Source organism: Furipterus horrens, unplaced genomic scaffold (assembly GCF_987537825.1).
Source record: "Furipterus horrens unplaced genomic scaffold, mFurHor1.1.pri manual_scaffold_2, whole genome shotgun sequence".
Lineage (NCBI taxonomy): Eukaryota > Metazoa > Chordata > Mammalia > Chiroptera > Furipteridae > Furipterus > Furipterus horrens.
The window spans coordinates 8,699,325-8,724,969 of NW_028327172.1; the positions used below are offsets into that span (position 1 = coordinate 8,699,325).

The 25,645-nt window shown below is 39.5% G+C and overlaps 2 protein-coding genes across 2 annotated transcripts; both read right to left on the minus strand.

The window, feature by feature from the left end:
• Window positions 1–359: 359 nt before the first annotated feature.
• LOC150017709 (high affinity immunoglobulin epsilon receptor subunit beta-like) lies at window positions 360–8,081 on the minus strand. Its single transcript, XM_090267483.1, has 7 exons — window positions 8,023–8,081; window positions 4,868–4,988; window positions 4,194–4,328; window positions 2,442–2,498; window positions 1,785–1,940; window positions 1,368–1,466; window positions 360–517 (listed from the first exon to the last, which is right to left on the minus strand). Exons 1-7 carry the CDS (start codon window positions 8,079–8,081, stop codon window positions 422–424), a joined length of 723 nt encoding a protein of 240 aa, XP_090123609.1. The 3' UTR covers window positions 360–421.
• A 5,202-nt stretch (window positions 8,082–13,283) lies between these two features.
• On the minus strand, window positions 13,284–22,690 carry LOC150017710 (oocyte-secreted protein 2-like). The gene is made up of 4 exons (XM_090267484.1): window positions 22,633–22,690; window positions 18,059–18,237; window positions 16,941–17,044; window positions 13,284–13,398 (listed from the first exon to the last, which is right to left on the minus strand). Exons 1-4 carry the CDS (start codon window positions 22,658–22,660, stop codon window positions 13,284–13,286), a joined length of 426 nt encoding a protein of 141 aa, XP_090123610.1. The 5' UTR covers window positions 22,661–22,690.
• Between the last annotated feature and the right edge of the window lie 2,955 nt (window positions 22,691–25,645).

Below are 25,645 nucleotides of genomic sequence, written 5' to 3' on the forward strand. Positions count from 1 at the left end.
TACAATCTAGTGGGACATGTGTACCATGCCCGTCACTTTTGTGAACTCCAGAAAGCATTGAAAACCAAGTATTAAACTGTTAAAAGTTTAACTCAACTCTCAACAACCTTCCTCTTGTTTCTCCTATTTGCACAGTTATGGGCACACAGTAATGCTTGTTGCGTGTTGATTTTCCAAAAGAGATGGGTATAAAATAGCAAAAGGAAACAAGAAAAATGAGAGTCTATCAGATCTACAAATTGAGCAAGGTGTACTTAGGTTACAGAAACAAAAGAAACAGAATATTACCATCTGGAGAATAAATCACAATGTCAGATTGGCAGATGATAGAGAGAACCAAAATTTTGCCAGTAGCCTCTTAAACAAAGATCTTGGCTTTCTGTACCCTTTGTTACGAATGAGAATGTTCTGAACATGCTTCTTATGAGTCAGCCGGAGATGTCTCCTCTCTGTCTTCCAATTCACTGTAAATCGGTGAATCTATGTTTAACTCTTCATAAAGACATTCTTCTGGAATCTGGTGAGGAAAAATTATTCAATATCAATCACTAAGAATCTTCCACGACTAGACTTGTTCAAGAGATGTAGATCATCTCCTCTGGTCTCTGAAGCTCACATTCTCTCCAGTTACATCCTAATTATCCCCTCCATCCATAGCAAACCAAGCCAGATTGGCTGGCCGTGGGCCCCAAATAAATTATGTCAGTCAATGACAAGCTGGTGAGTGTGTCGGAACTTTGGCATATCTGTGGTCTTGTTTGTCTTTGGAGGAAAGTGGTCAAAGCAGGCACCCACACTGGAATGCTTCAGGCAAGTGGACAGATGAAGAGAATGTGTTTCATCTGGAAGATCTGAGTAAGCGTTTGTGCACCAAGTAGTGCCAATTCTTTTTCATACAGTAAAGGTGGAATGGATGAGTAAGGCAAGTAGAAATGCAGGTGGCAGTTGTAAATTAAAAAGGAAAAAAAAAAAAAACCTGAAGCTTCAGAGGACATGTGAAGGTGGAAGCCAAGAAGGTGAAAGCTGTTCTGGGATAGAAGATAAGCCCAGGTGTCTGTGTGGTTCTATCACCTGCCACCTGCTCGTTCCTCTCAGGCCCGCCACGTGTCAGAGCAGCTGCATTTTCTAAAATGATGACGGTTCTATTGCCCTAACGCTCAGCCGTAGAGATATACTGATATTTGTGCTACTTATGAGCAGGAACAGGAAGTGTGCTTTCAAGCATGAAACTTGGACACCAAAACACCGAAACTTGGAGCAATGTTTTTCCGGAAGAAATGTTCCAGGAAATCTAAGCCATGTATTCAAGTGAGTAAGCTCAAAACTTTAGGCTGTTCTTCAGGATTTAGTATCAGGTCTCTGCCTACCTCTTCTTTCTTGAATAATTCCCCAACTCTGTAGACTATGAGTAACACAGCAACACCAAACCCCAGAATGGTGAGGAACAGGATCATTGCCACAGCTTCCTGTTGAACAACCACCAGAAAGACAAGTAACGTCAGTCACAAGGTAGGTGTCCTCAAAGTGCTTTCCTGTTTATCACCCACCTCCACATGATCAGTCCCTATCAAGTGACACGCACAGGAGGGGGTCACTCAAGGCAGGTGATTCCAACCTCGCAGCATTGAGCTGGGGGTGGGGGGAAGAGGTCATCAGCATCTCTGTGGATGAGCCTACGGAATACCACCTTATGTGACAGAGGTGGCAAAAAAAAAGGGGGACTGTGTTCATGGAAAAAGGAAATGGGGGCTTTTTCCTTAGATTAGGACCCAAGAAATACTTACAGCGGAATAAAAAGCGGCTATGCAGAAGTCATCATTATAAGCTTCCTGGCAAATGTGATTATAAGCCAAGCTCCTCTTTAGGTTGACAATCAGAAGAAAGATTCCTATTCCCGCAGCTATGCAGCTGACCAAGTTTGCTCCCAGGCTTCCGTGCACCTGATAATAAAGAACACTCAGACCCGCCCCTGCACCTGCCACCACATTCAATTAACCCATCAGCATTTCAGAGCTGGGTGTATCCAGTAAACCCTGCATGCACACAAAATATAGATTAAAAACGGAAATCTTGAAAATGTATTTGTTTAATAAAGACCTGTAACTTTCTTGCTGGGATCATATTCAGGAAGACCCACATGGGCACACAGAGATTCCCCTCACATAGTCTCGTGAATTGAAAATAAATCATATGACCATATGTCTATATTTACAAGGATAAGGCTGGTTTGAGGATATTTTCTAAACAAGTGTCAAGGTAATTATAGTTTATTGTTTTTAAATGACACGATTGATATTTTAATGATTATATTCAACACAAAACAGGCTAAAACACAATCTCATTACCTCGTAACATAAGAGATGATGACATGCCTCCCTCAAGACTCCTAATATGTGACTTTTCTTACCTTCTCAAATATGAATGACAGAGTTGCGACTCACCAGATATGTTGAGTTTTTCTTTTCAGACATAATTGACAAAAATCCAGAAATAGCAAACTGAAAAAGGAAGGAGGGATAAACACAATGAGTCTCTGCTCTTTATGTACCTTTCATCCACCTTCTCCAAATATAAGGTCAAGTTGTGGGTACTAAAGAAGGGGAAGGGTCTAGTGAAGGAATGTGTACAAAGGATCCATGGACATGGCCAACCGGGTGGGGACTGACTGTGGGAACAGGGTGGTGGGTGGGGTAGGGGTGAGCAACAGGGGAAAAATTAGGACAATTGTAATAGAATAAGTTTTTTAAAAAGTTAACCTTGCAGGTTTTCCATGAACTCACAATTTTCTTACTCTTATTTTCTGTAGAGTGCTCCTCAAAATTAAATGTACATATGAATTAGGTGAGGGTCTTTTTAAAATGCAGATTGTTTTTAGTAGGTCCTGAATGGGACTTGAGATTCTTCATTTCTACCAGGCTTCCCAGGTGATGCTCACACTGAAGGCCAGGGGGCAATTTCAGAGCAACAAAATCAGCAGCATCTGGGGCATAATTCTGCTACAACATTACTCTGCCTACCTTGTATATCAGGCTGACAGCTTCTTTGAGCAAGAAATGTGTTTGTGGCATGTATATCTCTAGAGACTGAGATATACCACGTAGGCATTTAGTGATTATGAGAATGTACATGGTGACAATATAAATCAATAGCATAAATTCAAAACATTTTACAGATTCGGATTGCATGATGGGTTGAGAGACACTAATAAGCTAAGTGTTTAGAATTAAAAGGCAGTAGAGAGAAGTTCCAAATAAAATATAACCAATGTTCAAGAAGATTCCTGATCTAGTCCTAAGTCTTTAGCAGAGTGCCAAACCAATGTGATTTTTTAGACTTGAAATATACCCTGTGAATGACATGTAGATACAAAAAATAACATGGATTAATTGAAAATAATTATTCTGAGCAAAGGAAGCCGGACAATAGAGAGAACATGCTATATAATTTTATTTATATTAAACTCTAGAAAGTGCAAACTAATCTGTAGTGACAGAAAGCAGATCAGTGATGGCTTGAGGATGGGAAGACAGGGAACATAGGGAAGGGGGGATTACCAAGGGGCACAAGGAAACTTTTGGAGGTAATGTTCATTATATTGATTGATAAGGTTTTTATGTGTGTGTACATGTGTCAAAATTTATCAAATCACACACCTTAAATATGTGCAACTTATTGTAGGTCAATTATACCTCAGTAAAGCTATATGTCTTTGTAATATCATTCAGTCATCTGGTTTTCTGGACAGTATAATGATTAAAACAGATTCTATAAGAAAGCACCTGAAAAAGTTTATAGGGCATAAGAGTAGTTTTCTCACCTCAGCATTCTCTTCCCAACTCCCTTCACTAAGATAACTTTACTGATGAAAAGAATTAGACACATTTTTCTAACATTTTATTCTGAAAGTTTAGGTTCTATTTTTATTGGCTAAATATTCCTTGAGCAATTTATTTAACTTGTACTAATCTCAGAAATCTCATCTGATAAAAATGTGCTAACATGTTTAACCTAAGGTAATTTATAAACTGCAAACTTATTTTTAAACAAATATGTATAAATAAATATATAAATATAAATATATTACTATATAATCTGAATTCTAGAGATAAACAATTGGGTAGATCTGATCTGGGTAAGAGAAGAGCTATGTGCAGTGTTATTTCAGAGACAATTATAGATATACAAATACTCACAAGTACTGCTCCCCAGAATGGGTAGCCTGCTTGAAATGATGAAATAAAATGTTTCTCAAATTCTGAAATCTTGAGGCTGGAGTAGACAATCGTTGCAAGATAAAGACATACGAATCCAATCAGAATTTGTGTTACCTGTAGAAAAAGGCATACATTTTGTGAAATAAAAAGATATTTTCCCAAGATTGTATCAATCTTGTTACAATTGAGGTCAAATGTGAGAAATTGCTTTGGTGTCTTAGGCAGTCCTGAGAAAGGATCCAAACGTGATGTTTTCCAGTATCCTCTGGCCACTCTAAGAATTGAGACAAGCATGACCTAATACAGGAATGGCCAATATATTTCTCATGTGCCATTATTTAGGTAGTCATAGTGAACATCAATATCTGTCCTTTTCACCTAAGTGAAGATAAAAATTATAAATCCCTCAGAGCAATATATTACATTAATCCACCAGCAACTAGCCAGAGTTGGCAGATCGTATTTTTCACTTTCATTCTAATCTCCATGAGAAAATGCTTCCTTCTAACTAATAAGGCCCAGTTGGTGTCAAGTCTTCATTTACTGGGTTCTTTACTCCTTATGAATCCAAGTGGGCAAACTGTTAATGCAGCCAAATAATCTTTCCTAGAGCCAGTCCTTATTTTAGTTGAAGTTGGAGAAGACTCACTTACCCCCAGGAATTCCAGCTCCCACTTCAGAAATGACAGCCATGTCTGGCGTGGTAATGAGACTTTCTTCTGCGGTAGGAGTGTACCATGACCAGGTACTTCTGCAAGTTCAATTTCAGACCCTCTGTGAAGTTTAAAAAGAAATTCAGGAGACTTCCTGCCACAATGGAGGCCTAGACAGACTCGTTGTGTCTCCCTTCACAACTAAGAAGGAATACAGCTACTTCAAAGCTAGAGACAACCAGAAGTTCCAGAAAATCAAGCTGCATGGAAGTCCAACAAACAAAGATATAAAGAAGAAATACTCATCCAGACAGGTAGGAGGGGCAAAGCTGGGGTGGAGAGGACGTGGTGTGGTGGTGGTGGCAGCGGTGGCAGCGGCAGACTGTCAGAAAGTGCAGTCACAAATTTTAAAAAGTGGGGAGGACTATGGGGAGCGTTCCCAGCTTCTGACCAGACCACGGAGCTCACAGTCCTGGCACTGGGGAAAATCAAGCCTCATTGCTTCTGACTGTACAAACCAGTGGGGGTTGGGGCAGAGGAAGAAACTGCCAGTCTCTCAGAAGAGTCCGCTTGTTTAAAGGGTCCTAGAATGTCCACAGACCCACCCACTCTGGGAGAAACTGCCAGGGCAACAGCTAGAGTGGCCCCAGTCCCATACGAAGGTGGGAAAAGTGCCTGGAAAGGGGGAGAGTGCTGAGTGGATGACATTGTTCCCTCTCTGACCCCTTCCCAACATACAGCGCCACAACAAGGTGAAACCGGTTGCCCTGTACTGACGAATACCTAAGGCTCCGCTTCTTACAATGTAGCAGGTGTGACAGCTCTACCTAAGACACAGAGGCAAGTAAACACAGGAGCCTGTAAAGATGATGAAACAGAGAAGTATGGCCCAAAAAGGGGAATGGATCAAGTTTCCAGTGGGAGAACTAAGCGATGAGGAAATAGCCAACCTAACAGATGAAGAATTCAAAACACTGGTGATAAAGATGCTCACAGGCTTGACAGATATGCTTAAGTACGGCAAATACATAACGAAAGAAATGAAGGCTATACTAAGTGAAACGAAGGAAAATTCACACAAAGCCAATGGTGAAGGAAAGGAAACCAGGGTTCAAATCAATAATTTGGAACATAAGGAAGAAAAAAACAGTCAACCAGTACAGAATCAGGAAACAAGAATTGAAAAAATGAGCAGAGGCTTAGGAACCTCTGGGACAACTTTAAATGTGCCAACATCTGAATCACAGGGGTGCCAGAAGGAGAAGAGGAAGAGCAACAAATTGAAAGCTTAGGTGAAAAAATAATGAAAGAAAACTTCCCAAATGTGGTGAAGGAAATAGACATACAAGTCCAGGAAGCACAGAGAGTCCCAAACAAGCTAGACACAAAGAGGACCACATCATAATTAAAATGCCAAAGGTGAAAGATAAAGAGAGAGTCTTAAAAGCAGCATGAGAAAAGCAGAGAGTTACCTACAAAGGAGTGCCTATAAGACTATCAGCTCATTTCTCAAAAGAAACTTTTCAGGCAAGAAGGGACTGGCAAGAAGTATTCAAGGTGATGAAAAGCAAGGACCTACAACCAAGATTACTCTATCCAGCCAAGCTATCATTTAGAATGGAAGGGCAGATGGAGTGCTTCCCAGACAAGGTAAAGCTAAAGGAGTTAATTATCACCAAGTCATTATTATATGAAATGTTAAAGGGACTTATTTAAAAAAAAGAAGATCAAAACTATAAACGCTAAAGAGACAACAAACTCACAACTATCAACTACTAAATCTAAAAAATAAAAACAAAATCCAACTAAGCAAACCAGAAAAGAAACAGAATCATAAGTATGGGAATCATTTGGAGGATTATCAGCTGGGAGGGGGAAGAGGAAGAAATGGGAAAATGGTGCAGGGATTAAGAAGCATAATTTGTTGGTACAAAATAGGGGGGAGTTAAGAATAATATAGGAAAGGGTGAAGCCAAAGAATGTATATGCACAACCCTTGGACATGAACTAAGGGGGGTGGGATTGCTAGGGGAAGGGAGGTACTGGGCAAAAAGGGAAAAAATTGGGACAACTGTAACAACATAATCAATAAAATATACTTTAAAGAAAAAAGAAATTCAGTCATGAGAAACTTTTGTGATTTCCTGTTCAAAGTTCTAAATTCACAAAAAGGTAAGTTTTTATCATTTATTTTTCAAACAATATTGCAATTAAAATCTTTATTGCAATGAATAAAGAGCTGAGGCTCAAAGTGTCCACAAGTAACTGGCCAAGATCATTATGTAATCAGTGATCAGAGGAGGCAAAACAGAATAAAAACTGTGCCAAGTTTTATAAGTCCCAGTTCTTTCCAATTAATCTATGCTGATGAGTGAAAATAAAAATGATCAAACATGCTTACCTATGTATCTCTCATTCCTCTGAACATAGAAATGTGTCTGAATATATTTTGTCAATGACACACCCAATTTTACACGCACAAAGAAATGGCTTTGAAAGGTTGGTTAGTTGAATCTCTAATCCTGTTTTTATCCTCAAAGGAGGTTAACTGGAAATATTCCCCCTTCTAAAGACTTGGAATATACTTAACATTTTGCAATAATATTTAATCTGACATAGATTCCCAAAGTGCTGTTTGCAGCCTCTCCTAAAACCGTTCAAAGGGAAATCTTAGCATGTATTCATGTTTGGTACTCAAAGGAAAACTAAATTATCTACTCTTGGCCTTCACTCCAAGAATATTTCCCCTCTAAACAGTGGGGCAGAATCTGACAGCTTGAGGTTCACAAGACTAGCCAAGAAGGAGCCCAGGATCATTTCTAAAGGCATCTATCCGTTAGTGCACATCAGACACGGAGGCAAGAGATCTATACTGATAGTACAAACTCCCCTCCTCATATCTAGAATGTGACCTTCTTTTGTTAGAAAACTTAAGTAATTCCCAATTCACAAGCTGAGTAAAAACCATCCTCCCCATAAACCAGACAGAACCACTGGTCAAGTAGAGCAAATAGCTTCCTCGCGCTCAACATATTGAATAAAGCAAACGGGTCCATGACTGAGCCCATGAATTGACATTTCCCCAGCACTGTGACTATCTCTGGACCACTAACTGAGCACAGAAAAAAAAAAAAAAAAAAAAAGCCTGTGCCTACCTGGAAGGCTCTTGTGGGTTTGGGAGAGCAAGAGCTGTTCTTGTATTTACCGGGTCCATTTTTAAAAATTAATTGAGCTATCCAGTGATGAAAAATACGGTTAACAACAAGCCTGTGGGCTTCCTCTCAAGATCTGCTCCTAGTGGGCAGTTAAGACAGATTGGTTCATGACATTGATGACTATCTTCATAGTTAAGACATTTGTCAGGCAGATAAGTTTACTGGATGATTAAGATCAACAGGGTTTCTCTTATTATATTGAGGAGAAATACTGAATAGCCTACTAGGTGGGAACTAGCGTGAGATCCCTAGAGAATAACTTCCCTGGGACCAGCAGGATTTACAGACCCTAAAGATGAAACAATTAATGGAAGTCAAGAAGGCGAGAAAACAAAAACAAAAACTGCAGGACAGAAAGGATGTCCTTCTCTTCTGGAACTTTCTCTACTTGTGTCCCAGTTCAGCTATTTCTCGGCCAGAAGCTCTCCAACGGTACCTTTGAAAAGTCTATCTTCCCTGCTTAAGGCAAATTGAGATTCACACATAATCTAAGGCCGAGGCACTATTTTCAAGTAGGAGAGTGTCTTAGTCTCTCAATCTCTGGATTCATCTCTGACTTCAATATTTATTGTCTTTCTTTCTCTTTCTCTCCTTTGCACACTATTTACATGGCTCTCTGCAACACGTGGTCTCAGAAGTTGGATAGGCAGAATTTTAACTGCTGTGAACCATTCCTGAGAGAGTGTGAAAACTGAGTCATTTTCACAATGAAGACTGTTGTCTGCTAAATTATTAGACTGATGGTCTGTTGCTTTGATTTTTGTGATGACAAGGACAGGACAGTGAAGACACTGAGGGGCATGAACTTGATGGCAAATCCTATGAGTAGGTCTCAGTAGCATTATGAGGCAGGCTGCCTCTAATGCCCCACCCGGTGGAATCTCCCTGTCCTGCAGAGATTTCAGGGTCACAGATGAGAGAGAACAAAATTACCTGGACACTGTCTTTTGTCTGGGAGTAGGAGAGGTGGTAAATCTCTCTAGTGGAGAAGAGCCCCAAATGTTCCCTCCTAGTTCCTTTTATTAAGGAGGGTATTTGGGAGATACAAGGTCAAGATTCATAGATCATCAATTAGCTTCAGACACTTGGTTACAGTTGACAATTATTGGTTACAGATATCAATGCAAAGAACACGGTGACCATTCTGTGTCAGGGTCTGTTAAACATCCTGGCGCCATACTGACATCAGGTGCAAGGCTTCATACATTTTTTGCTACACACTGTTTATAGTTAACTAAGAGATAAGGGAAGTAGAGCAAGCTTCAAAGCATAATATGTATTCCTTAAATCTAATTCCCATGGGAACCTTCTGAGGGGCCTTTGAGTCATGTCTGCCTCTGGCTTTCCTGGTTTTCCGGTCGAGTCTTACAAGCCTAGGAGCCTGGCTCGTGGCTTGGGCTACAGTTCTCGAAACCAGACAGAGAAGCCCCCTACAACATTGGACTGAGCAGTACCCCACAACTAGGGTTAGAGCTTAACTAATAAGTTTGTTCCAATCGCGTAACTAGCTAGACCATAGCAAAGTGAATATACAGGTGAGATTCACAGACTTGCGACGCTTTAATTTCAGTTTAATTATTGACATAACCTTGAATGCCTCTTCGTTAAACTGTAAGATACTACAAATTGTCCCCACTAATCATCTGGATTGATTCTCTGGGATATGATAAAAATCCTCATTCTCCAGGAAACGAAAATGATTGTACAAACAGAGAACACAAAAATGTATTAACCCATGTGCCACCTTCCCACTGTGTCTTGAGGAATTGTTGGACCTGACCAATGTGTTATTGTAATCAAAAAATAAACCTCGTTGACTTATACATTTATCTAAAAAGGACTTAACATACCATGTCAGGTACTGCTGGTATCACTGAGCATGCAGAGATGAGCACCAGAGCCCAGGCCCTTGTCCAGCTCACAATCTAGCAGTGTAGAGCAAAGATAAATGATATAATATTACCGATACATCAGAGGCTGCTGAAACATACAAAGGATATTATTGATTGTACCTGAAAAGGATATGTAGAATTCAAGGAAGAGATTCCCAGAGAAAGGAATATTTGAGTCTGGATTTAAGATCGTAGCCTCAGGTGATTTCATTTCCTTGCCTCTCCCTCAGTGAAATTACACCACCTCTGCTGGAAAAAGACCTGAAGAAATGCCTGTTTATGGTGTTTTCTGGAAGTATATAATAATTCATTATGTGTGCAGCAAATAATTAGAAATTGCACTTGAGATTTAGACAGGAAACAGATGGAGGATGGTTTTCAGAATTTGAATATAAGGCTCTTTTATGAGAATTCTCAATAGAACCTTGAAAAATGCAAACCAGAAACTGAGACATACTTTATGATCTCCAAATTGTTTCATATCCTGATTCTGACCAACATCTTCTTCCTACCCTTTCTGAGATGCGTATCATCCTCTACACCCACACTGTGGGTCCTTGCAGCCACGCTCCATCATCTTTCACAACAGAGAACATTGAAACATATGACAAAATGGCTATTGGGGGGGGCATGGGGGCAAAATTATCAAAATGAGTTTTAATCATGCGTCTGCCTGAAAGGAAGAGATAATCGAGCTCACATGTCTCCTCCACTGCACACATTTCCTCCTTCTGACAATCTATCAGCACACACTTTTCGCTCACCTCCCCATCTGGCTTCCTCTTTGACAAGCAACCCAAACTCAAAAGAAATTTGCTGTCAGATTGCATCTGAACAATTGTTTTCTCAGCAGTCAAGGAACAAGTATAAAGGGTCCATGAACGTGGACAACAGGGTGGGCATTGACTTTGGGAGTAGGGAGTGGGCAGGGCAGGGGAGAGCAATGGGGGGGAAAGATGAGGACAACTGTGATAGAACAACAATAAATTTTTTTAATAAAAAAAATGCAGGAATTTGCATGTAACGCTTTGAAAGTGTACTATTTCTTAGGGGGTATTTTCTGATACTCCAAAGGAATCTCTTTCTTTCTCTCCACCCTCCCAACCGCCCACAGGCAAGTATGGGTTTAATAAATATAGTTAAGGTGCCAAGGCTGAGAGAGGCTGAGACTGTACCAAACTCCCAATGCTCCACAGGAATGAAAAAAAAATGTTGTTCACAGAACAAGACAAGTGGTCCTAATAGGCCTAGCACTGAGTCCGAACTTGAAGAGAATACCTTGTCTTCATTTATACGACCTCAGAAATCCAAAGACAAATATTTATACAGACCACCCAGGTGCTTCAAATCACTTTCTAATATACGCCAATCTCCTAATATAGTACATGGCACATAGTAGGCTGTTGAATGTACTAAAATATATATATATATATATATATATATATATATATATATATATATATATATATATTTGTCCCCACGTGTGTAATATGTTTATGTCTAAGAAATGATCTCTGGTCAGGGTATTTGAATACTCACAAATACAGCACCCCATAGTGGATAGCCTGTGGAGAAGGTAAAAAAAAAAAAAAGTATTGCCTGAAAAGATGGAATAAGTTTTGTAAAGAACCCAGAAAAACACCCAGAGTCAGAATTACTGCTCCATTCAGAATCTGGATAGCCTGTAAAGAAAAAGAAAAAAACAAAAAAAGGTTAGTGATCATATATTAGTATACACTGAGAAGAGGCCATTTAAATTTCCCTCAGAAAGCATAAACTCAAGCCTAAATTAACTGGGCAAGTGCTTACCCTGGGAGGTTTTTATTCCTTACTGTTCTCACCAATTCCAGGGGCAACCCTTCATCTTCACCTCTCTCCCCCACCCCCACTTTCGTTCACGCCCACTTTGTTTTATAACTTTATGCTTCCTTGATTGGCCCAATGCCATTTTATTGGTCCTGCTCTCCACAAAGTGAAAAAAAGGTATTCCTTTGAAGATACTTACTTTAAATTTAGCACTGTAGAAAGAGCAGTGCAAGGAAGTTACTTAAACTCTAAGACTTCAGTTATCTCACTTGTAAGTTTATGCTTATAGTACCCATTTTAGAAAACAGTTATTTGGTGACAGAGTGGATGTAAAGGTCTTAGTCACTAAGATCTTTAATAGTAATGGGTAACTCTTTGGGTTATTAGGATTAAATAACTTATCATAACATGCTGATGATATTGTCTGACACTCATTTTAAGCCTTCCAGAGGTGTCACCTATTACCTGTGTCTTAACTGCCAAACGGTGTGCCCATTATGAAAATGTTTCAATTCTTTGTTGGACAAGTAAACAGCCATAAGCAACATTTTATTGAACATAAGATAGCAGCACTTTGAATTTTTAAAAGTTAATGAAAAATATCTTAGCAAAATCTGTTTCCCGAAGGATGTAGCACCCAAATTGTACATTTCAGTAAGCAATTGAATATAAGAAATATCCTCAAAGTCAGAGGTGATTTATTTATTTATTTATTTTATTTATTTTATTTTTTTGGTGTATTATTGGGAAGGCCCCCTCTTTAGTGAAGAGAAGATAGTGCAAAGAGCTGGTGACAGGTGATCATGTAATGAATTGCTCTTAGACAGCAGGACAATGCAATGCTTGACCATCTCACTCCATCAATTATTTCAAGTATGGAAGAATCATAGAAGGCAGCAAATTTCAGCGAAGGCAGCAGTTCTTAATTCTAGAATATAGATTTTATTTCTTCTGCAAATATAATGGACATTATTTTTAGGACTCTACTGATTAATTCAGAGAGCACACCCAAGCTAAAGCATCTTCACACACACACACACAAAAAAAGGCTTTGTGTCTCCTGGGAGTTACTATATTTAATTTTAAATTCTGCACAGATTTTAGTCTCTAGCACATTTACACACCTACCTCTATTTTCTATTACTAAAAAAACAGATTTAGAACAGTTTTCAGAGGTTCATATCAAATAGATCAATGACAGTAGTCATTGAGGACATATTGCTGAATTAATATATAGAACAGAAAATAGAATTTAAATGGTAATATTAAGTACTTAATAGTTAACATTGAATTAATAAGCCATACCCCTAATAAATAATAGTATTTAAAAATACATCTTTACTGAATGAGGACCATCACTGAATTAAGGTTTCTTTAAGAATCAGATACCTAAGGAAAGATTTATACCAATTATTTTTTGCACAGAAAAGAACTCCACTGTTTTCCACCAAAATTCATGATGCCAATTTCAAGTTTCCATTTTTCCTTAAGGAGGGAATCAGTTTAATCAGAACATAGTAACCCTAACTCTTCCGGCGTTGCCTCAAAGTCAGCAATAAAGGGACCGGGATCCAATTTTACTTCATCTGTAGAAACTGGTGTAAGCCACACCGATTTCCTAAAGAAAAGAAACACAGAAAGCAGACAGGGTTCACATACTCGGTACCCGGTCTTTCTGGGTCTAAATTCAGAGCCAAGTTATTTTTACTTTTACCACTGTTTAACACCGTGATCAGGTTCCATTTGGTGTTTTAGCAGTGCAGAACTGAGCCGGTACCTCCCAGATATAGATGACTTAGAATGCTTGTGTTAGCAGAATACCAAAGTGCCCAGACTTAGACAAATAGGTCCTAAGAATGGCAAATAAAAAAGGTCAAAAGCTTAATCAGATACACTGCAGTGTGTGTGTGTCTGTGGTGTGTGTGTGTGTGTGTGCGCGCGCGTACCACCGAATCCCTCAGCGTCTGTTTTGCCTTATAAAAAGTAAGTTAAAGGGAAGATGAGGGGTATTCAACAATGTGAATGTACTTAATGCCGCTAAGCTATAAACTTAAGATAAAATTTACTATTTTAGCCATTTTTATGTATATTTTACCACACACACACACAAAAAAAACCAAAACAAAAAACAAAAAACACCAGCCCTGGCTGGTGTCGCTCAGTGGCTTGAGCACTGGCCTGCAAACCAAAAGGTTGCCAGTTTGATTCCCAGTCAGGGCACGTGCCTCAGTTACAGGCCAGGTTTCCCAGCTGGGCTCATGCGAGAGGCAACTGATCAAGTATCTCCCCCACACTGATGTTTGTCTTCTTCTCTTTCTCTCTCCCTTCCCCTCTTTAAAAAGTATATAAATAAAATCTTTTTTTAAAAAAATAACACTAATTCTCTCCCCCGCCCCACCCCAATAATACACTGATCATGCCTAAAGATTTTTCACATTAGCTCTGCGTTCCAAATTCTTGTTTTGGTGTCAACTATTTTCACATATTAAGCAAGGATAGAATTCTCCTGTGCTTTTCAGGTGGTTTCCAGATTTGTCATTCAAATTTGTAACACTTAAGGTACATATTTCAATTCAAATTTGTAACACTTAATGTACATATTTCAATGAGATGGTCAGAGTGCATCAAGATACCATTCCTCTGGTCTCAAAGTTCAATGTGGGGTCCTTTAGGATTCAACATCTCAGCTTCACAAAATTGCAAGCTAAGTACATTTGATTATTCGGCTGATAAGCTCTTCCTTTTATGTATCTCTATGACTTAGTATAAAAAGGAGAGATTGCTTTTCTCTTAACCTTTTAGCCATTTACTTCCCTAACATGGAAACATATCAGAAAATAGTATTATGGAGAAAGCTTTGAAAGATAATACCATGCTTAATTCTTTTACTTACTAAAGTGACTCTGCGTATTTAATGACTCTACTTTGTAGTTCAGTTACTATAAAATAGCCTAGTTCCACTAGATTGTATATGTTTTGATTCTAAAATGAATATTATATTTATAAAATACAAGAGTATTCATTAAGATATTTTTGTAAATGCTAATTTTTAAAACATATTTTATTAATTAAGTTGTTACAGTTGTCCCAATCTTTTTTTCCCTTTGCTCTCCTCCGCCCAGTGCCCCCTTCCCTCCAGCAATCCCACCCCACTTAGTTCATATCCATGGATCGTGCATATAAGTTCTTTGGCTTCACCCTTTCCTATATTATTCTTAACTTTCCCCTATTTTGTACCAACCAATTATGCTTCTTAATCCCTGCACCATTTCCCCATTTTTCCCCTTTCCCCCTCCCAGATGATAATCCTCCAAATGATCCCCATACCTATGATTCTGTTCCTATTCTGGTTTGCTTAGTTGGATTTTGTTTTTATATTTTAGATTCAATTGTTGATAGTTGTGAGTTTGTTGTCATTTTAATGTTCATAATTTTGATCTTCCTTTTCTTAAGTCCCTTTAATATTTGATATAATAATGGCTTGGTGATGATGAACTCCTTTACTTTACCTTGTCTGGGAAGCACTTTATCTGTCCTTACATTCTAAATGACAGCTTTGATGGATAGAGTAATCTTGGTTGTAGGTCCTTGCTTTTCATCACTTTGAATACTTCTTGCCAGTCCCTTCTTGCCTGCAAAGTTTCTTTTGAGAAATGAGCTGATAGTCTTATAGGCACGCCTTTGTAGGTAACTCTATGCTTTTCTCATGCTCCTTTTAGGATTCTCTATCTTTCACTTTTGGTATTTTAATGATGATGTGTCTTGGTGTGGTCCTCTTTGGGTCTAGCTTGTTTGGGACTCTCTGTGCTTCCTGGACTTGTACGTCTATTTCCTTTGCCAAATTTGGGAAGTTTTCCTTCATTATTTTTTCACATAAGCTTTCGATTTCTTGCTCTTTTTCTTCTCCTTCTGCCACCCCTAAGATTTGGGTGTTGGCACGTTTCAAGTTGTCCCAGAGGCTCCTAAGCCTCTCCTCATTTTTTTAAATTCTTGTTTCCTCATTCTGTACTGGTTGACTGTTTTTTTCTTTCTTATGTGCCAAATCATTGATTTAAAGCCAGGTTTCCTCCCCCTCACCATTGATACTGTGTGGATTTTCCTTCATTTTATTTAGCATAGCCTTCACTTCTTCCCTTATGTGTTTGCTGTACTTAAGCATATCTGTCAGGCCTGTGAGCATCTTTATCACCAGTGTTTTGAATTCTATGTCTGTTAGGTTGGCTATCTCCTCATTGCTCAGTTCTCCCACTGGAACCTTGATCTATTCCTTCTTTTGGGCCATACTTCTCTGTCTCATCTTGACAGGCTCCCGGGTTTGTTTGCCTCTATGCCTTAGGTAGAGCTGTCACACCTGTTACACTGTAAGGGGCGGGGCCTTAGGTATTCGTTTCACCATGTTGTGGTGCTGTATGTGGGGAAAGGGTCTGAGAGGGAACAATGCCACTTGTTCAGCACTCGCCCCTTTTCTAGGCACCTCTCCCGCTTCCCATATGGGACTGGCGCCCCTCAAGCTGTTGCCCTGGTTGTCGTTCCAAGAGTGGGTGGGTCTGTGGACATTCTAGGACTGTGGGGACCCTTTAAACAAGTGGACTCTACTAAGAGATCGGCAGTTTTTTCCTCTGCCCCAACCCCCCCCTGGTCTGCACAGTCAGAAACAATGGTGCTTTATTTTCCCTGCACTGGAACCGTGAGCTGTGTGGTCTGGTCTGGTGCTGGGAGTGCTCCCCAGGTGTCCCTCCCTACTTTTTAAAATGTGTTACTGCACTTTCTGCTGGCCTGTCACTACTGCTGCCACCACACCGCGTACTTTACATCCCAGCTCCGCCCCTCCTACCTGTCTGGATGAGTATTTCTTCCTTATATCTTTGTTTGTTGGACTTCCATGCAGCTTGATTTTCTGGAACTTCTGGTTGTGTCTAGTTTTGAGGTAGTTGTATTTCTTCTTAGTCGTGGAGGAAAATGCAGCATGTCTGTCTACACCTCCATCTTGACCAGAAGTTCTCAAAGAACAAACCTGTAAATGCTAATTTAGTGGGGTTTTTTTTTTTTTTTGGAGTTAGGCTTATGGGTTAATCATATAGTCTCCAAACTATATGCCTCTGCAGAACTGTCTGATAAGTAAAGGTGAAGCAAAGGTGTTCAAAAGGGGTCTGGACTCACCGAGAAGCAGAACACTGCAGAGGTAATACATGACAATGGCCATGTAGATTTTTCGGGTTATAGTGCAGCTCACTTTGAAAAAGGAGAGTATGTTCTGAAACAACCTAGGAAAGCACAAAGTTCAAGTAGAAGGTATTTCTAGTAAGAAAGGAGGCATACACACATTTGAACAGGAAGAAGAAATCATTCAAGCTCATAGAAATGGCTCTTGTCACTTTTAAGAACCTATGCGGATCTGACAACCCACTGGGACAGAAGGGATTGCTATCTGGAAGAGTGGATTTAAAGTGTCTGGGGGGGGGGGGGGGAATCTGACTAGTACCTAGAAGTGACTTCAACTTCCTCTCAGAGCAACCTTTGTGATTTATTAATAAAAACGTTTCCAGCAGTTCTTTTGAAAAAGATAATTCGGAGGTCAAATAATAGAGTGGTTCAAAGCATAAGGTTTGGAGAATAACCATCCCAGTTTGGCCTCCAAACTATCACCCACCAGCTGTGTATCACCAGGCCAATTGTTAAAGCAACTTTCAAAATTCCAGTTCCCTTCTTTCTACAATAAAGACAAAATCTTATTCATAGATGACTATTATAATTAGTAATTGGCATGCAAAATTTTTTAGTATGACTGCAGTGTTTAAATTTGAAAATCTATTTTAAAAATAATATGTCAGGGTAACAATGCAATTGATTTGTGCCAGCAAAATAGCTGACAGATTTTATTCTAGTGAAAATCTACTCCCCATACTGACATATGTCCTCATAGAACATGGGCAGGTTCAGAGGATCTAAGGTTGAATATGATAAACCTGCCCAGGACTGGGGACCTTCCACATTAGGAGCCTTTGATGAAATTAAAACTGTTTGCTAAGGTGTAGTGAAATACAGTAATAGCCTGAAGATAATTAAAGTCAGTTCCCTAACCAGTCTTTTAATCTGTGCTAATAGGTCCTGTGCACATAGATGGTCTAATATTCACTGAATGATAAGTAGGGACTGAGCTGTTATCTATTCGAAAGTCTTTATAAGAAGGAGCAAAATTTGTTCTTAAAAAAATTTAGCATCAGACATAAAGGTCTTAATATTTATAAATTATTTTTACCAATAATCACTATTCTCACCTGTGTCCTGATACCACAATCAGAAACAAGATATATAAAATGATATATATATGTTTCTATCCGAGTCACAGGACAGCCCGATCCCAGGTGTAATTCATCAGCCGATATATACCAATGTCCGCTGTATGTATGTGGTATAACTTGGACCATCATCCAGTCCATAGAACAAGTTATTTTTGCTGCAGAAATAATTATAAGACAAAATGTCAGATGTGTATGTAACTTATTGAAGAGCTCAAAGGATATTCAGCTCTGACCTTTGTAATAAATAAAAGATAATCCATTGATCATCAATCAATTAGTAAAAGATAAACACAGCTTATAACATAGAAAGGGTTTTCATATTACCACTATTTTCTAAAATACCTACATAATTATATCTTCAAATAATTACATTTTAGTAATTTCACAGGGAAGAAAATCAACATGTAACAATAAGAAACACCATAATTATAGAGCCCCTGCCTCCTCTTAAAGAAATTAGATTCCAAAGAGGGTGATATTTTCAGGACTACACATAAGGGAGAGAAATAAATTGCAATGCATTGGAAAAGGAGTTGTGTATTCCCAGAAATATTTTGAAGAGGAAGAAGGATAAAGGGTGATATTGGTAGAAGCCACATCTAGAGCGGCCAGAACCAGAAACAATGGGAAATGGTTTAAAGAGAGATGAATGACAGGGATGAACATTTTGCATGTAAAATGCATTGTTAGTTTCTACATTGAAATCTTCAGTAAGTTAATAATAATCACTATTTCTAATGGATTTGTTTTTCCTCTGGAAGAAGTAAAAGTATGCTGGAGTCTGACTTGGTATGCCAGACAAGCATTAGCCAGAGTTAGATTTTATAGGTCCTTCACTGTTGAGGAAGAAAGCAAAGATTTATTAGCTTTAGGATTATTTTTAAATGCATACTAAGTAGAAGAGGGAAAAAGGAACCTTAAATTAGATGGCAATGCTTCCAAATGAGAGAAAAACAAAACATAATGGACAAAAATTAAAAATTTTGAAACAATATAGAAGGCAAGAAAGACAAAACGCCAAAAACAACCAAAAGAACAAAACAGTAAACACGAAGATGGGCAGACGACTATATCACAGAATTATGTGAAAGAGAAAAATAATCTAGAACAACTTAAATGTTGACCAAGAGAAAAGGTGATGAATAAGTTGTGGAATAAACAGACTACAGAATAGCATATAGCTGTGGAAATAAATAAACCAAAGCAGAAATTTCCACATGAAATATAAGAGAAAACCTGATTTTGGCAGTAAAAAATTCTAATAGTATTTATTTTATTTATTTTGAGAAAGTGAAAAAAAAAAAAAAAGACACTCGTCTATCCTCTGTAAGAACTAAGCTGATGAATACTTTTGACATGATTTGTCTTGGCACATTAACACCTGAAGGAGACAAATTATGATTTTGTAAATCATTTTTCCTATTAAAAGCAGATGGACTGGTGGCCAATAGACATATGAAAAGTTACTCACCATCATTAATCATCAGAGAAATGCAAATCAAAACCACAGTGAGATATCACCTCACACCTGTCAGAATGGCTATCATCAATACATCAACAAATAACAAGTGTTGGTGATGATGTGGAGCAAAGGAAACCCTGTGATGGGAAACAGTATGAGGCTTCTCAAAAAATTAAAAATGGAATTGCCCTATGATCCAATGATTCAGAAAAGTTATTAGAATGCAATGTTTCCTTCCAAATGCAATTTAGATAACTTGTTACTTATTTTTCCATTATTCATGCCAATCTTGACAATACACTGAATGCCAGACTACCCTGGGAGTTTGTATGTCATCTAAAAATTAAATTATGTGTGCTGTTCAACACAAATCATACATGATTGAACCTTGACCCTATGCTCCTCACAGATTTACTTAGTAAACTTCCTCTATGGTAGCTGTAGAAAGACTGAGAAGGTTTTTTTTCACAGCAAGCGTTCATTGTTAGCTTTAGTATTTAAAGATGCATGATACGTAGTGGGGGTGGGGAAGCAAGCCTCAATTAGACTGCAATACTTACAAATTGAAGAAGAAAAAAATAGAATGCATCTCCCTGTGGATAAACCTTCCATCCGTGTAGGTATTAACAACAGTTGGTTGTTGGTAGAAACAGTCAAACATTGTCTTAAAAATGACTGTCTACCATCAACTTTTTAGCATCTTCTACTTCTCACGAATAAGCCTAATATTACTCTGAGCAAGTCAGTTGTGTGTCAGAGGGACTGTCTACTTATTATCTTCTTTCCTATATGACCAGTGCTCCCTTACACATCCATTGCAAAGTAATAGTAGTAAGTCACATCAAACGATGAAAAGAATAATTAGCAGTTCAGACCTTGACTAGGAAAATGTCCAAACCAGTAAGAGGGACTGGTAGTCCTTGGAAGACATTCAGGATATTCTTAAACACTTTGGAGAAGTGGAATCTTCCCAGAATGAAAAAAATATTTATATGTTGATGAATAAGAAACCTCAAACCTCTGAGCCTGGAAGTTCATGGTCTTTACAATTCATCAGCAAGAAAGAAAGAAAATTCAGGGATATTATGGGGGTGGGGGGAGTGGGATTGGAGAAGGCAGGTGTTCTCCATCAGTGATTGTAACTTCTGAATCACCTCTCCATGTGTGTGAAATATTATTTTAACATCACCTAGATAAGATTATCAAGATGATTTCTCATAAAGCGAAAAAGTTTTCAACAGTTGGGATTAAAGATGGTTTCAAGAAAATAATTGGGCATGGACATACAGGAAGTCCATGCTTCTGGCTTCACTACTTCCTTTCACACTAATATTAGAGCTGAGTTTCCATTTGACATTATGAGGTTGTGTCTCAAATAGCTGAGACATGAGTTGAGAAAAAGCCTGAGGAACACACATAGCTTCTACATACATGAACTGGAGCAGAATCTTCCTGGCACCCAAGCATCACGTACCACAGCCAGGCCTGAACGTCCCACTCACCCCATCCCAGATCCCCAGGATGGTCCCCTGACTCACAAGTCACTGTCCTTTCTCCACACGTGCTGAGCTGAAATCTTTGAAATCAGAAAAATAATTAACTGCTTGTGTGAGCTGTGGTATTCTAGGATTCTGGAAGATTCATCTTAGGTACAATGGAAAGATCGGGAACTATATGAAGTCCTTGCTAAAGAGGATTTACAGGCCAAATAGATAAAGGAGAAATTAACAAGACGTGGCATAAATACCCAATAGAGTATTACTTGGCCATAAAAACTAATGGAATCTTACCATTTATGACAGCACATATGGACGTAGACGGTACTAAGCGAAGTAAGATAAAGCAGACAGCAAAAGACAAATACCATATGATTTCACTTATGTGTGTAATCTAAAAAAACAAAATAGAAACAAACTCGCAGACACAGAGAACAAATTGGTGGTCACCAGGTGGGAGGGTGGGTGGGGGAAGGGTGAGAAAGGTGATGGGATTAATTACAAATTGCTAGTGATAAAAACAGTCATGGGAATGTAAAGTAGAGCACAGAGAATATAGTCGATAATACTGTAGTAACTATGTATGGTGTCAGATGGGTACTAGGCCCATCGGGTGACCACCTCATAAGTTATATAAAGTGTCTAATCATTATGTTATACACCTAAATTATTATAATACTCTATGTCAATTGAAGTTAAAAAATTTTTTAAAAATAAATTTTAAAAAATCATTGGTGCCATTCACAGGACCTCCCAGAGATGTAGCTTGCCATAAGAACACATAGAGCACCTTTTCTGTGTCTCCCATGCACTTGAGGGAATTGGAAAATGTGAGGTAGCCTTTACAAAAAGAAAAAATTTCACATGTCAGTTCCACACAAAAAGGACCCACTGCAAACAGAAGGAAACATACGCATATAAGTGATGTTCTAAAAACATACAGAACACAAAAAGTAATATTGAAATACTGCCTTAGAGTAGTTGATATTTAGGCAGGCCTTGAAGATGGAAAGCATATGGAGAACACACACACACACACAGGAGAATATTCCAGGTAAAACAGAAGGTGTTCAGATCAACTTATAGACAGACCAGATATTGATTTAGCTTTATCTTACTGGCTTTGCAGAACCATTGATGAATCTGATATGAGTAAAGTTCAGACAGTATTTTAAAAGAACAATAGAGCAGTATCATCACCAAGCAAAATGTGAAGAGTCTGGAAGCAGAAAGGTTAGTTAAAACACAACCAGGTACCTTACAATACAATACAATCAATTGTATTATAACTGGCCTTGGGTTTGAAAATGCAGACCAACCCGCGTAGAGCCAAGGGCTACATCTGAGGAACCTTTGCAAATGAGGATCAAGATAGAGAGAAGACCACAACAAAAGAAAAAGAAAAATCTCAGGCATTTAGGCAGAAAGAGAAAATGTGTCCTCAACATACTGACTCCAGTCTAGTTGGCCCCAAATACTTCTCTTCTAGCAAATTGTGAGATCAGATTTCGCAGAGAGGAGAGAGTCTATGTGGAAAGCCATCGTAGTGAGCATCCCCTCTGAGGACACATTCTCTAAAACTGGACATTTACCATACATGGGGTCAGCACACAGCCACATCGAAGCAGCAAGGAGAAGCAAGACCTCTACAGCCACAGAGACTTTCATCTCGGCAGATCCTCAACACAGGACTTCTCGGGAACAGGAAGGGGTAACCGGCTTAAGTGATTTTATATGGCCTCCCATGCTCAGCTGATTTTATTTTCCTTCTTATTTGGATAATCCATGGGGTTCAGTTATACTATCAACCACCTAGAAGCTGAGACTCTCCTGATTACCCAAACACTGAAGTTCAGGTAGGGATATCAGGCAAAAAGCGCTATTTGACCTCTGTGTCTGCATGACAGGCCCGTTTAGGTCACCTGGGAGGCTGGCATGGCATACTGCACTTCCAACAGATGCTCCGTTGTAGGAAACTCTTTCACTAGGTAATTTTCAGGTGTTACCTAGTATGCTAGGTAACAGAGAAGGAAAACTCTGATTCCAAAAAACCTCCGCTGCCTTGCGGCATACCTCTTCAGGGGAAAGGCTAAGGGAGTAAACCCCGACAGAAAATCCGGAGCCGGAGTCCCTAAGGCGGTTTGACGTTGTAGTCAACACCGGCAACTCCTGCGGCGCACCTGAAGCCAAGCTGTATTGGCTCCGTCTTTCCCTTGGACCCTTCAGCTGCGAAGAGAGGGGGGGTCTGCTGCATGGGCAACAGCAGACCCTCCATATCACCCTGCCCAGGCTCTGTGGCTTCAGCTTCACTGGAGAGGACACTCCAGCGTCATCGCAAGATGTCGGTTCAACACGGGAGAGACAGATACCGTGTCACTCCCGAGTCGGACTGCACAGCCATTTTCGGCGGTGCAGATAGACTCTTAAGAAGCTACACCATCGTCTCTCGAGACGGACGGCTGCCGACGACGACGACGACCTAGTATGCTGAACAGCCTAAATTACACATCTTTGAAATCAGGAGACGATCCCTTTTCACATGTATGGGTTTGGCTTGAAGACTCAGTAGCAGAGATGGTAAAGTGACTTGATTAGGACTACAGCCCTATAGAGAAAAAGCTCTTGGTTCACTTTCTTCTGCCAATTAGAGATACTTAGCTAGAAAATACATGAGTGGTACCAAATTTATGGATTGTGGATGTAATGATTGAAGATACTGTTTATATTACAGAAAGGAAAGCAAGTGCTGACCAAAATGAGTCCCCTGTGGCTCACATCAGGGTGCCAGCAGGGCTGGTGTCCCTGTGGATGACTCTAGGGGAGAGACTGTTTTCTACTTGCCTTCTAAAGGCCACCTGCATTCCTTGGCTGGGGCCCCCTCCCTGCAGTCCCATCACTCTATCTTTGCTTCCATAATCAATCTGATCCTTCCTGCTTCCTCTTATGGTCCTCTCTTCCACCAAGGTAATCTTCCCATCTCAATATTCTTAACTCAATCACATCTGCAGAAGTCCCTTTTGTCCTATAAAGTAACATAGTTCCAGGTTCAGGGATTAGGATGTGGACATCTTTTTTTTTCTCTACCACAATTGCCCATCCTAATGTAGATCTTAGGGGAATGATAATGAAGAAGTTAATCTATACCAGGGAACAGGAGGAAGAGGGTCACATAACAGAGCCGTTTAACCCCTAATATGAGAAAATAAAACAAACTCTAATGTAACGGTAGCCTTGGAAACATACTATATTGGAAAATAAGCACACATAACACAAGATTTGTTAGAGGGTCTCCACAATTGCGCAGCTCTGAGGATGACTAGAAGGAGAAATTCCTTGGCTTTCAGCTGTAATCAGTCAAGGTGATGTGAAAGCCTGGAGAACGAGGCCACAGCACTGGTTTTAGCAAAGTCAAAGGCACGACCTCCGTAGGTTTCGAGGAAAGAAAAAAAAAGAGAGAGAGCATCTCAAACACATTTCTGATGTTCTTCTTTGTAGAATTAAAACACTTTAAAGGTGAATGAGATGCACAGATATTGATATTAATCAATATTAACTCTGATATTGGTAGGTTGGCATACTGGAGCAAACTAAAGGTTCCTTCTCAAATAGATGAAGGAAATTATTAAAACAACGTACTTCTGAGGGTGTTCTATGTGACTAGCACTGTTCAGATGCTTTAAATGTATTATCTTATTTCAGCCTCGCCACGTGCCCATGAGAGAAGGAGGGGAACAGATGGTCCAACTTAGGCGCAGAAACCTCGAGTACCCGCTCAAGGCAATTCAGCAAATACTGAGTAGGTGGCAGGGAGATTTCAACCTGCAGAGAGCCTGAGTGTGGAGGCGAAGCCGTGAGAACCCCATCATTCTCTTCGCCGTTCATGACAACCTTCCATCACAATACTCAGAGTCAAGAACACCCACATCTTCTCAGTCCTAAGCCCAGAAACCACTCTCCACCGAAGGAACTGACCCTAGTTTGTTAAACTTGACTAAATTTATGTTCTATTTTCTATAACAAACATGGTTCTAAGTATTAGAAGGACAGTGGTGAAGGAGACTCTACCAGAACTTAAGACCCTTCTGACTTGTTCATAAGACCTGAAAATGATATGTTGGAATCATTATATTGGATCATCATAAGGGAAGTTCAAGATTCCATCCATGCAGGGAAAAAACCACGAACCCGACTAGAAACACATAGAACTAGCTACCAATTTATAACCAGGGCAAAGCCTACTTCAGAAAGCCAAAAGGGAACTATTCACACAACAGTTTTTTAAAGGCCATCACACCTTTGAAAACCACAACCACTCTTCTATATTCTCTCTTATTCCTAGGAGGTAATAGACCCAAAGCAGACCAAATCAAAGAATTAAGGAGGAGGAGCCTTCTTAGCACGGAGGCCTTCGTTTCCTCTGATGCAGAGTCAAAATCTCATTAAGGAAATGAAAACGCAGTGGTTATTTTTGTCACACTGAGCTGTGTGCGATGACTCAGTCTGCCCAGGACAGGACCAAGGCTCTGCACGCCTCAGGAGGCAGGTCTCGGTTGCCGAGGAATTGGCTGTTGGGAGCCTGCATCTGCTTCTTATTGCTTGTGGCCA

Bases quoted from the DNA above. Each gene is read 5' to 3' on its own strand.
- LOC150017710 (XM_090267484.1), bottom strand. From the start codon at position 22,660: ATGTGGCTGTGTGCTGACCCCATGTATG. The intron at 18,238-22,632 runs GTAAATGTCCAG...TTATTTCTGCAG, and splicing joins GTGTGCTGACCCCATGTATG to CAAAAATAACTTGTTCTATG. The intron at 13,399-16,940 runs GTGAGTCCAGAC...TCTTTTCTTTAG, and splicing joins CTGCAGTGTTCTGCTTCTCG to GAAATCGGTGTGGCTTACAC.
- LOC150017709 (XM_090267483.1), bottom strand. From the start codon at position 8,081: ATGGACCCGGTAAATACAAGAACAGCTCTTGCTCTCCCAAACCCACAA. The intron at 2,499-4,193 runs GTGAGTATTTGT...TTCCTTTTTCAG, and splicing joins CATTCTGGGGAGCAGTACTT to TTTGCTATTTCTGGATTTTT. The intron at 518-1,367 runs GTAGGCAGAGAC...TTTCCTCACCAG, and splicing joins AATTATTCAAGAAAGAAGAG to ATTCCAGAAGAATGTCTTTA.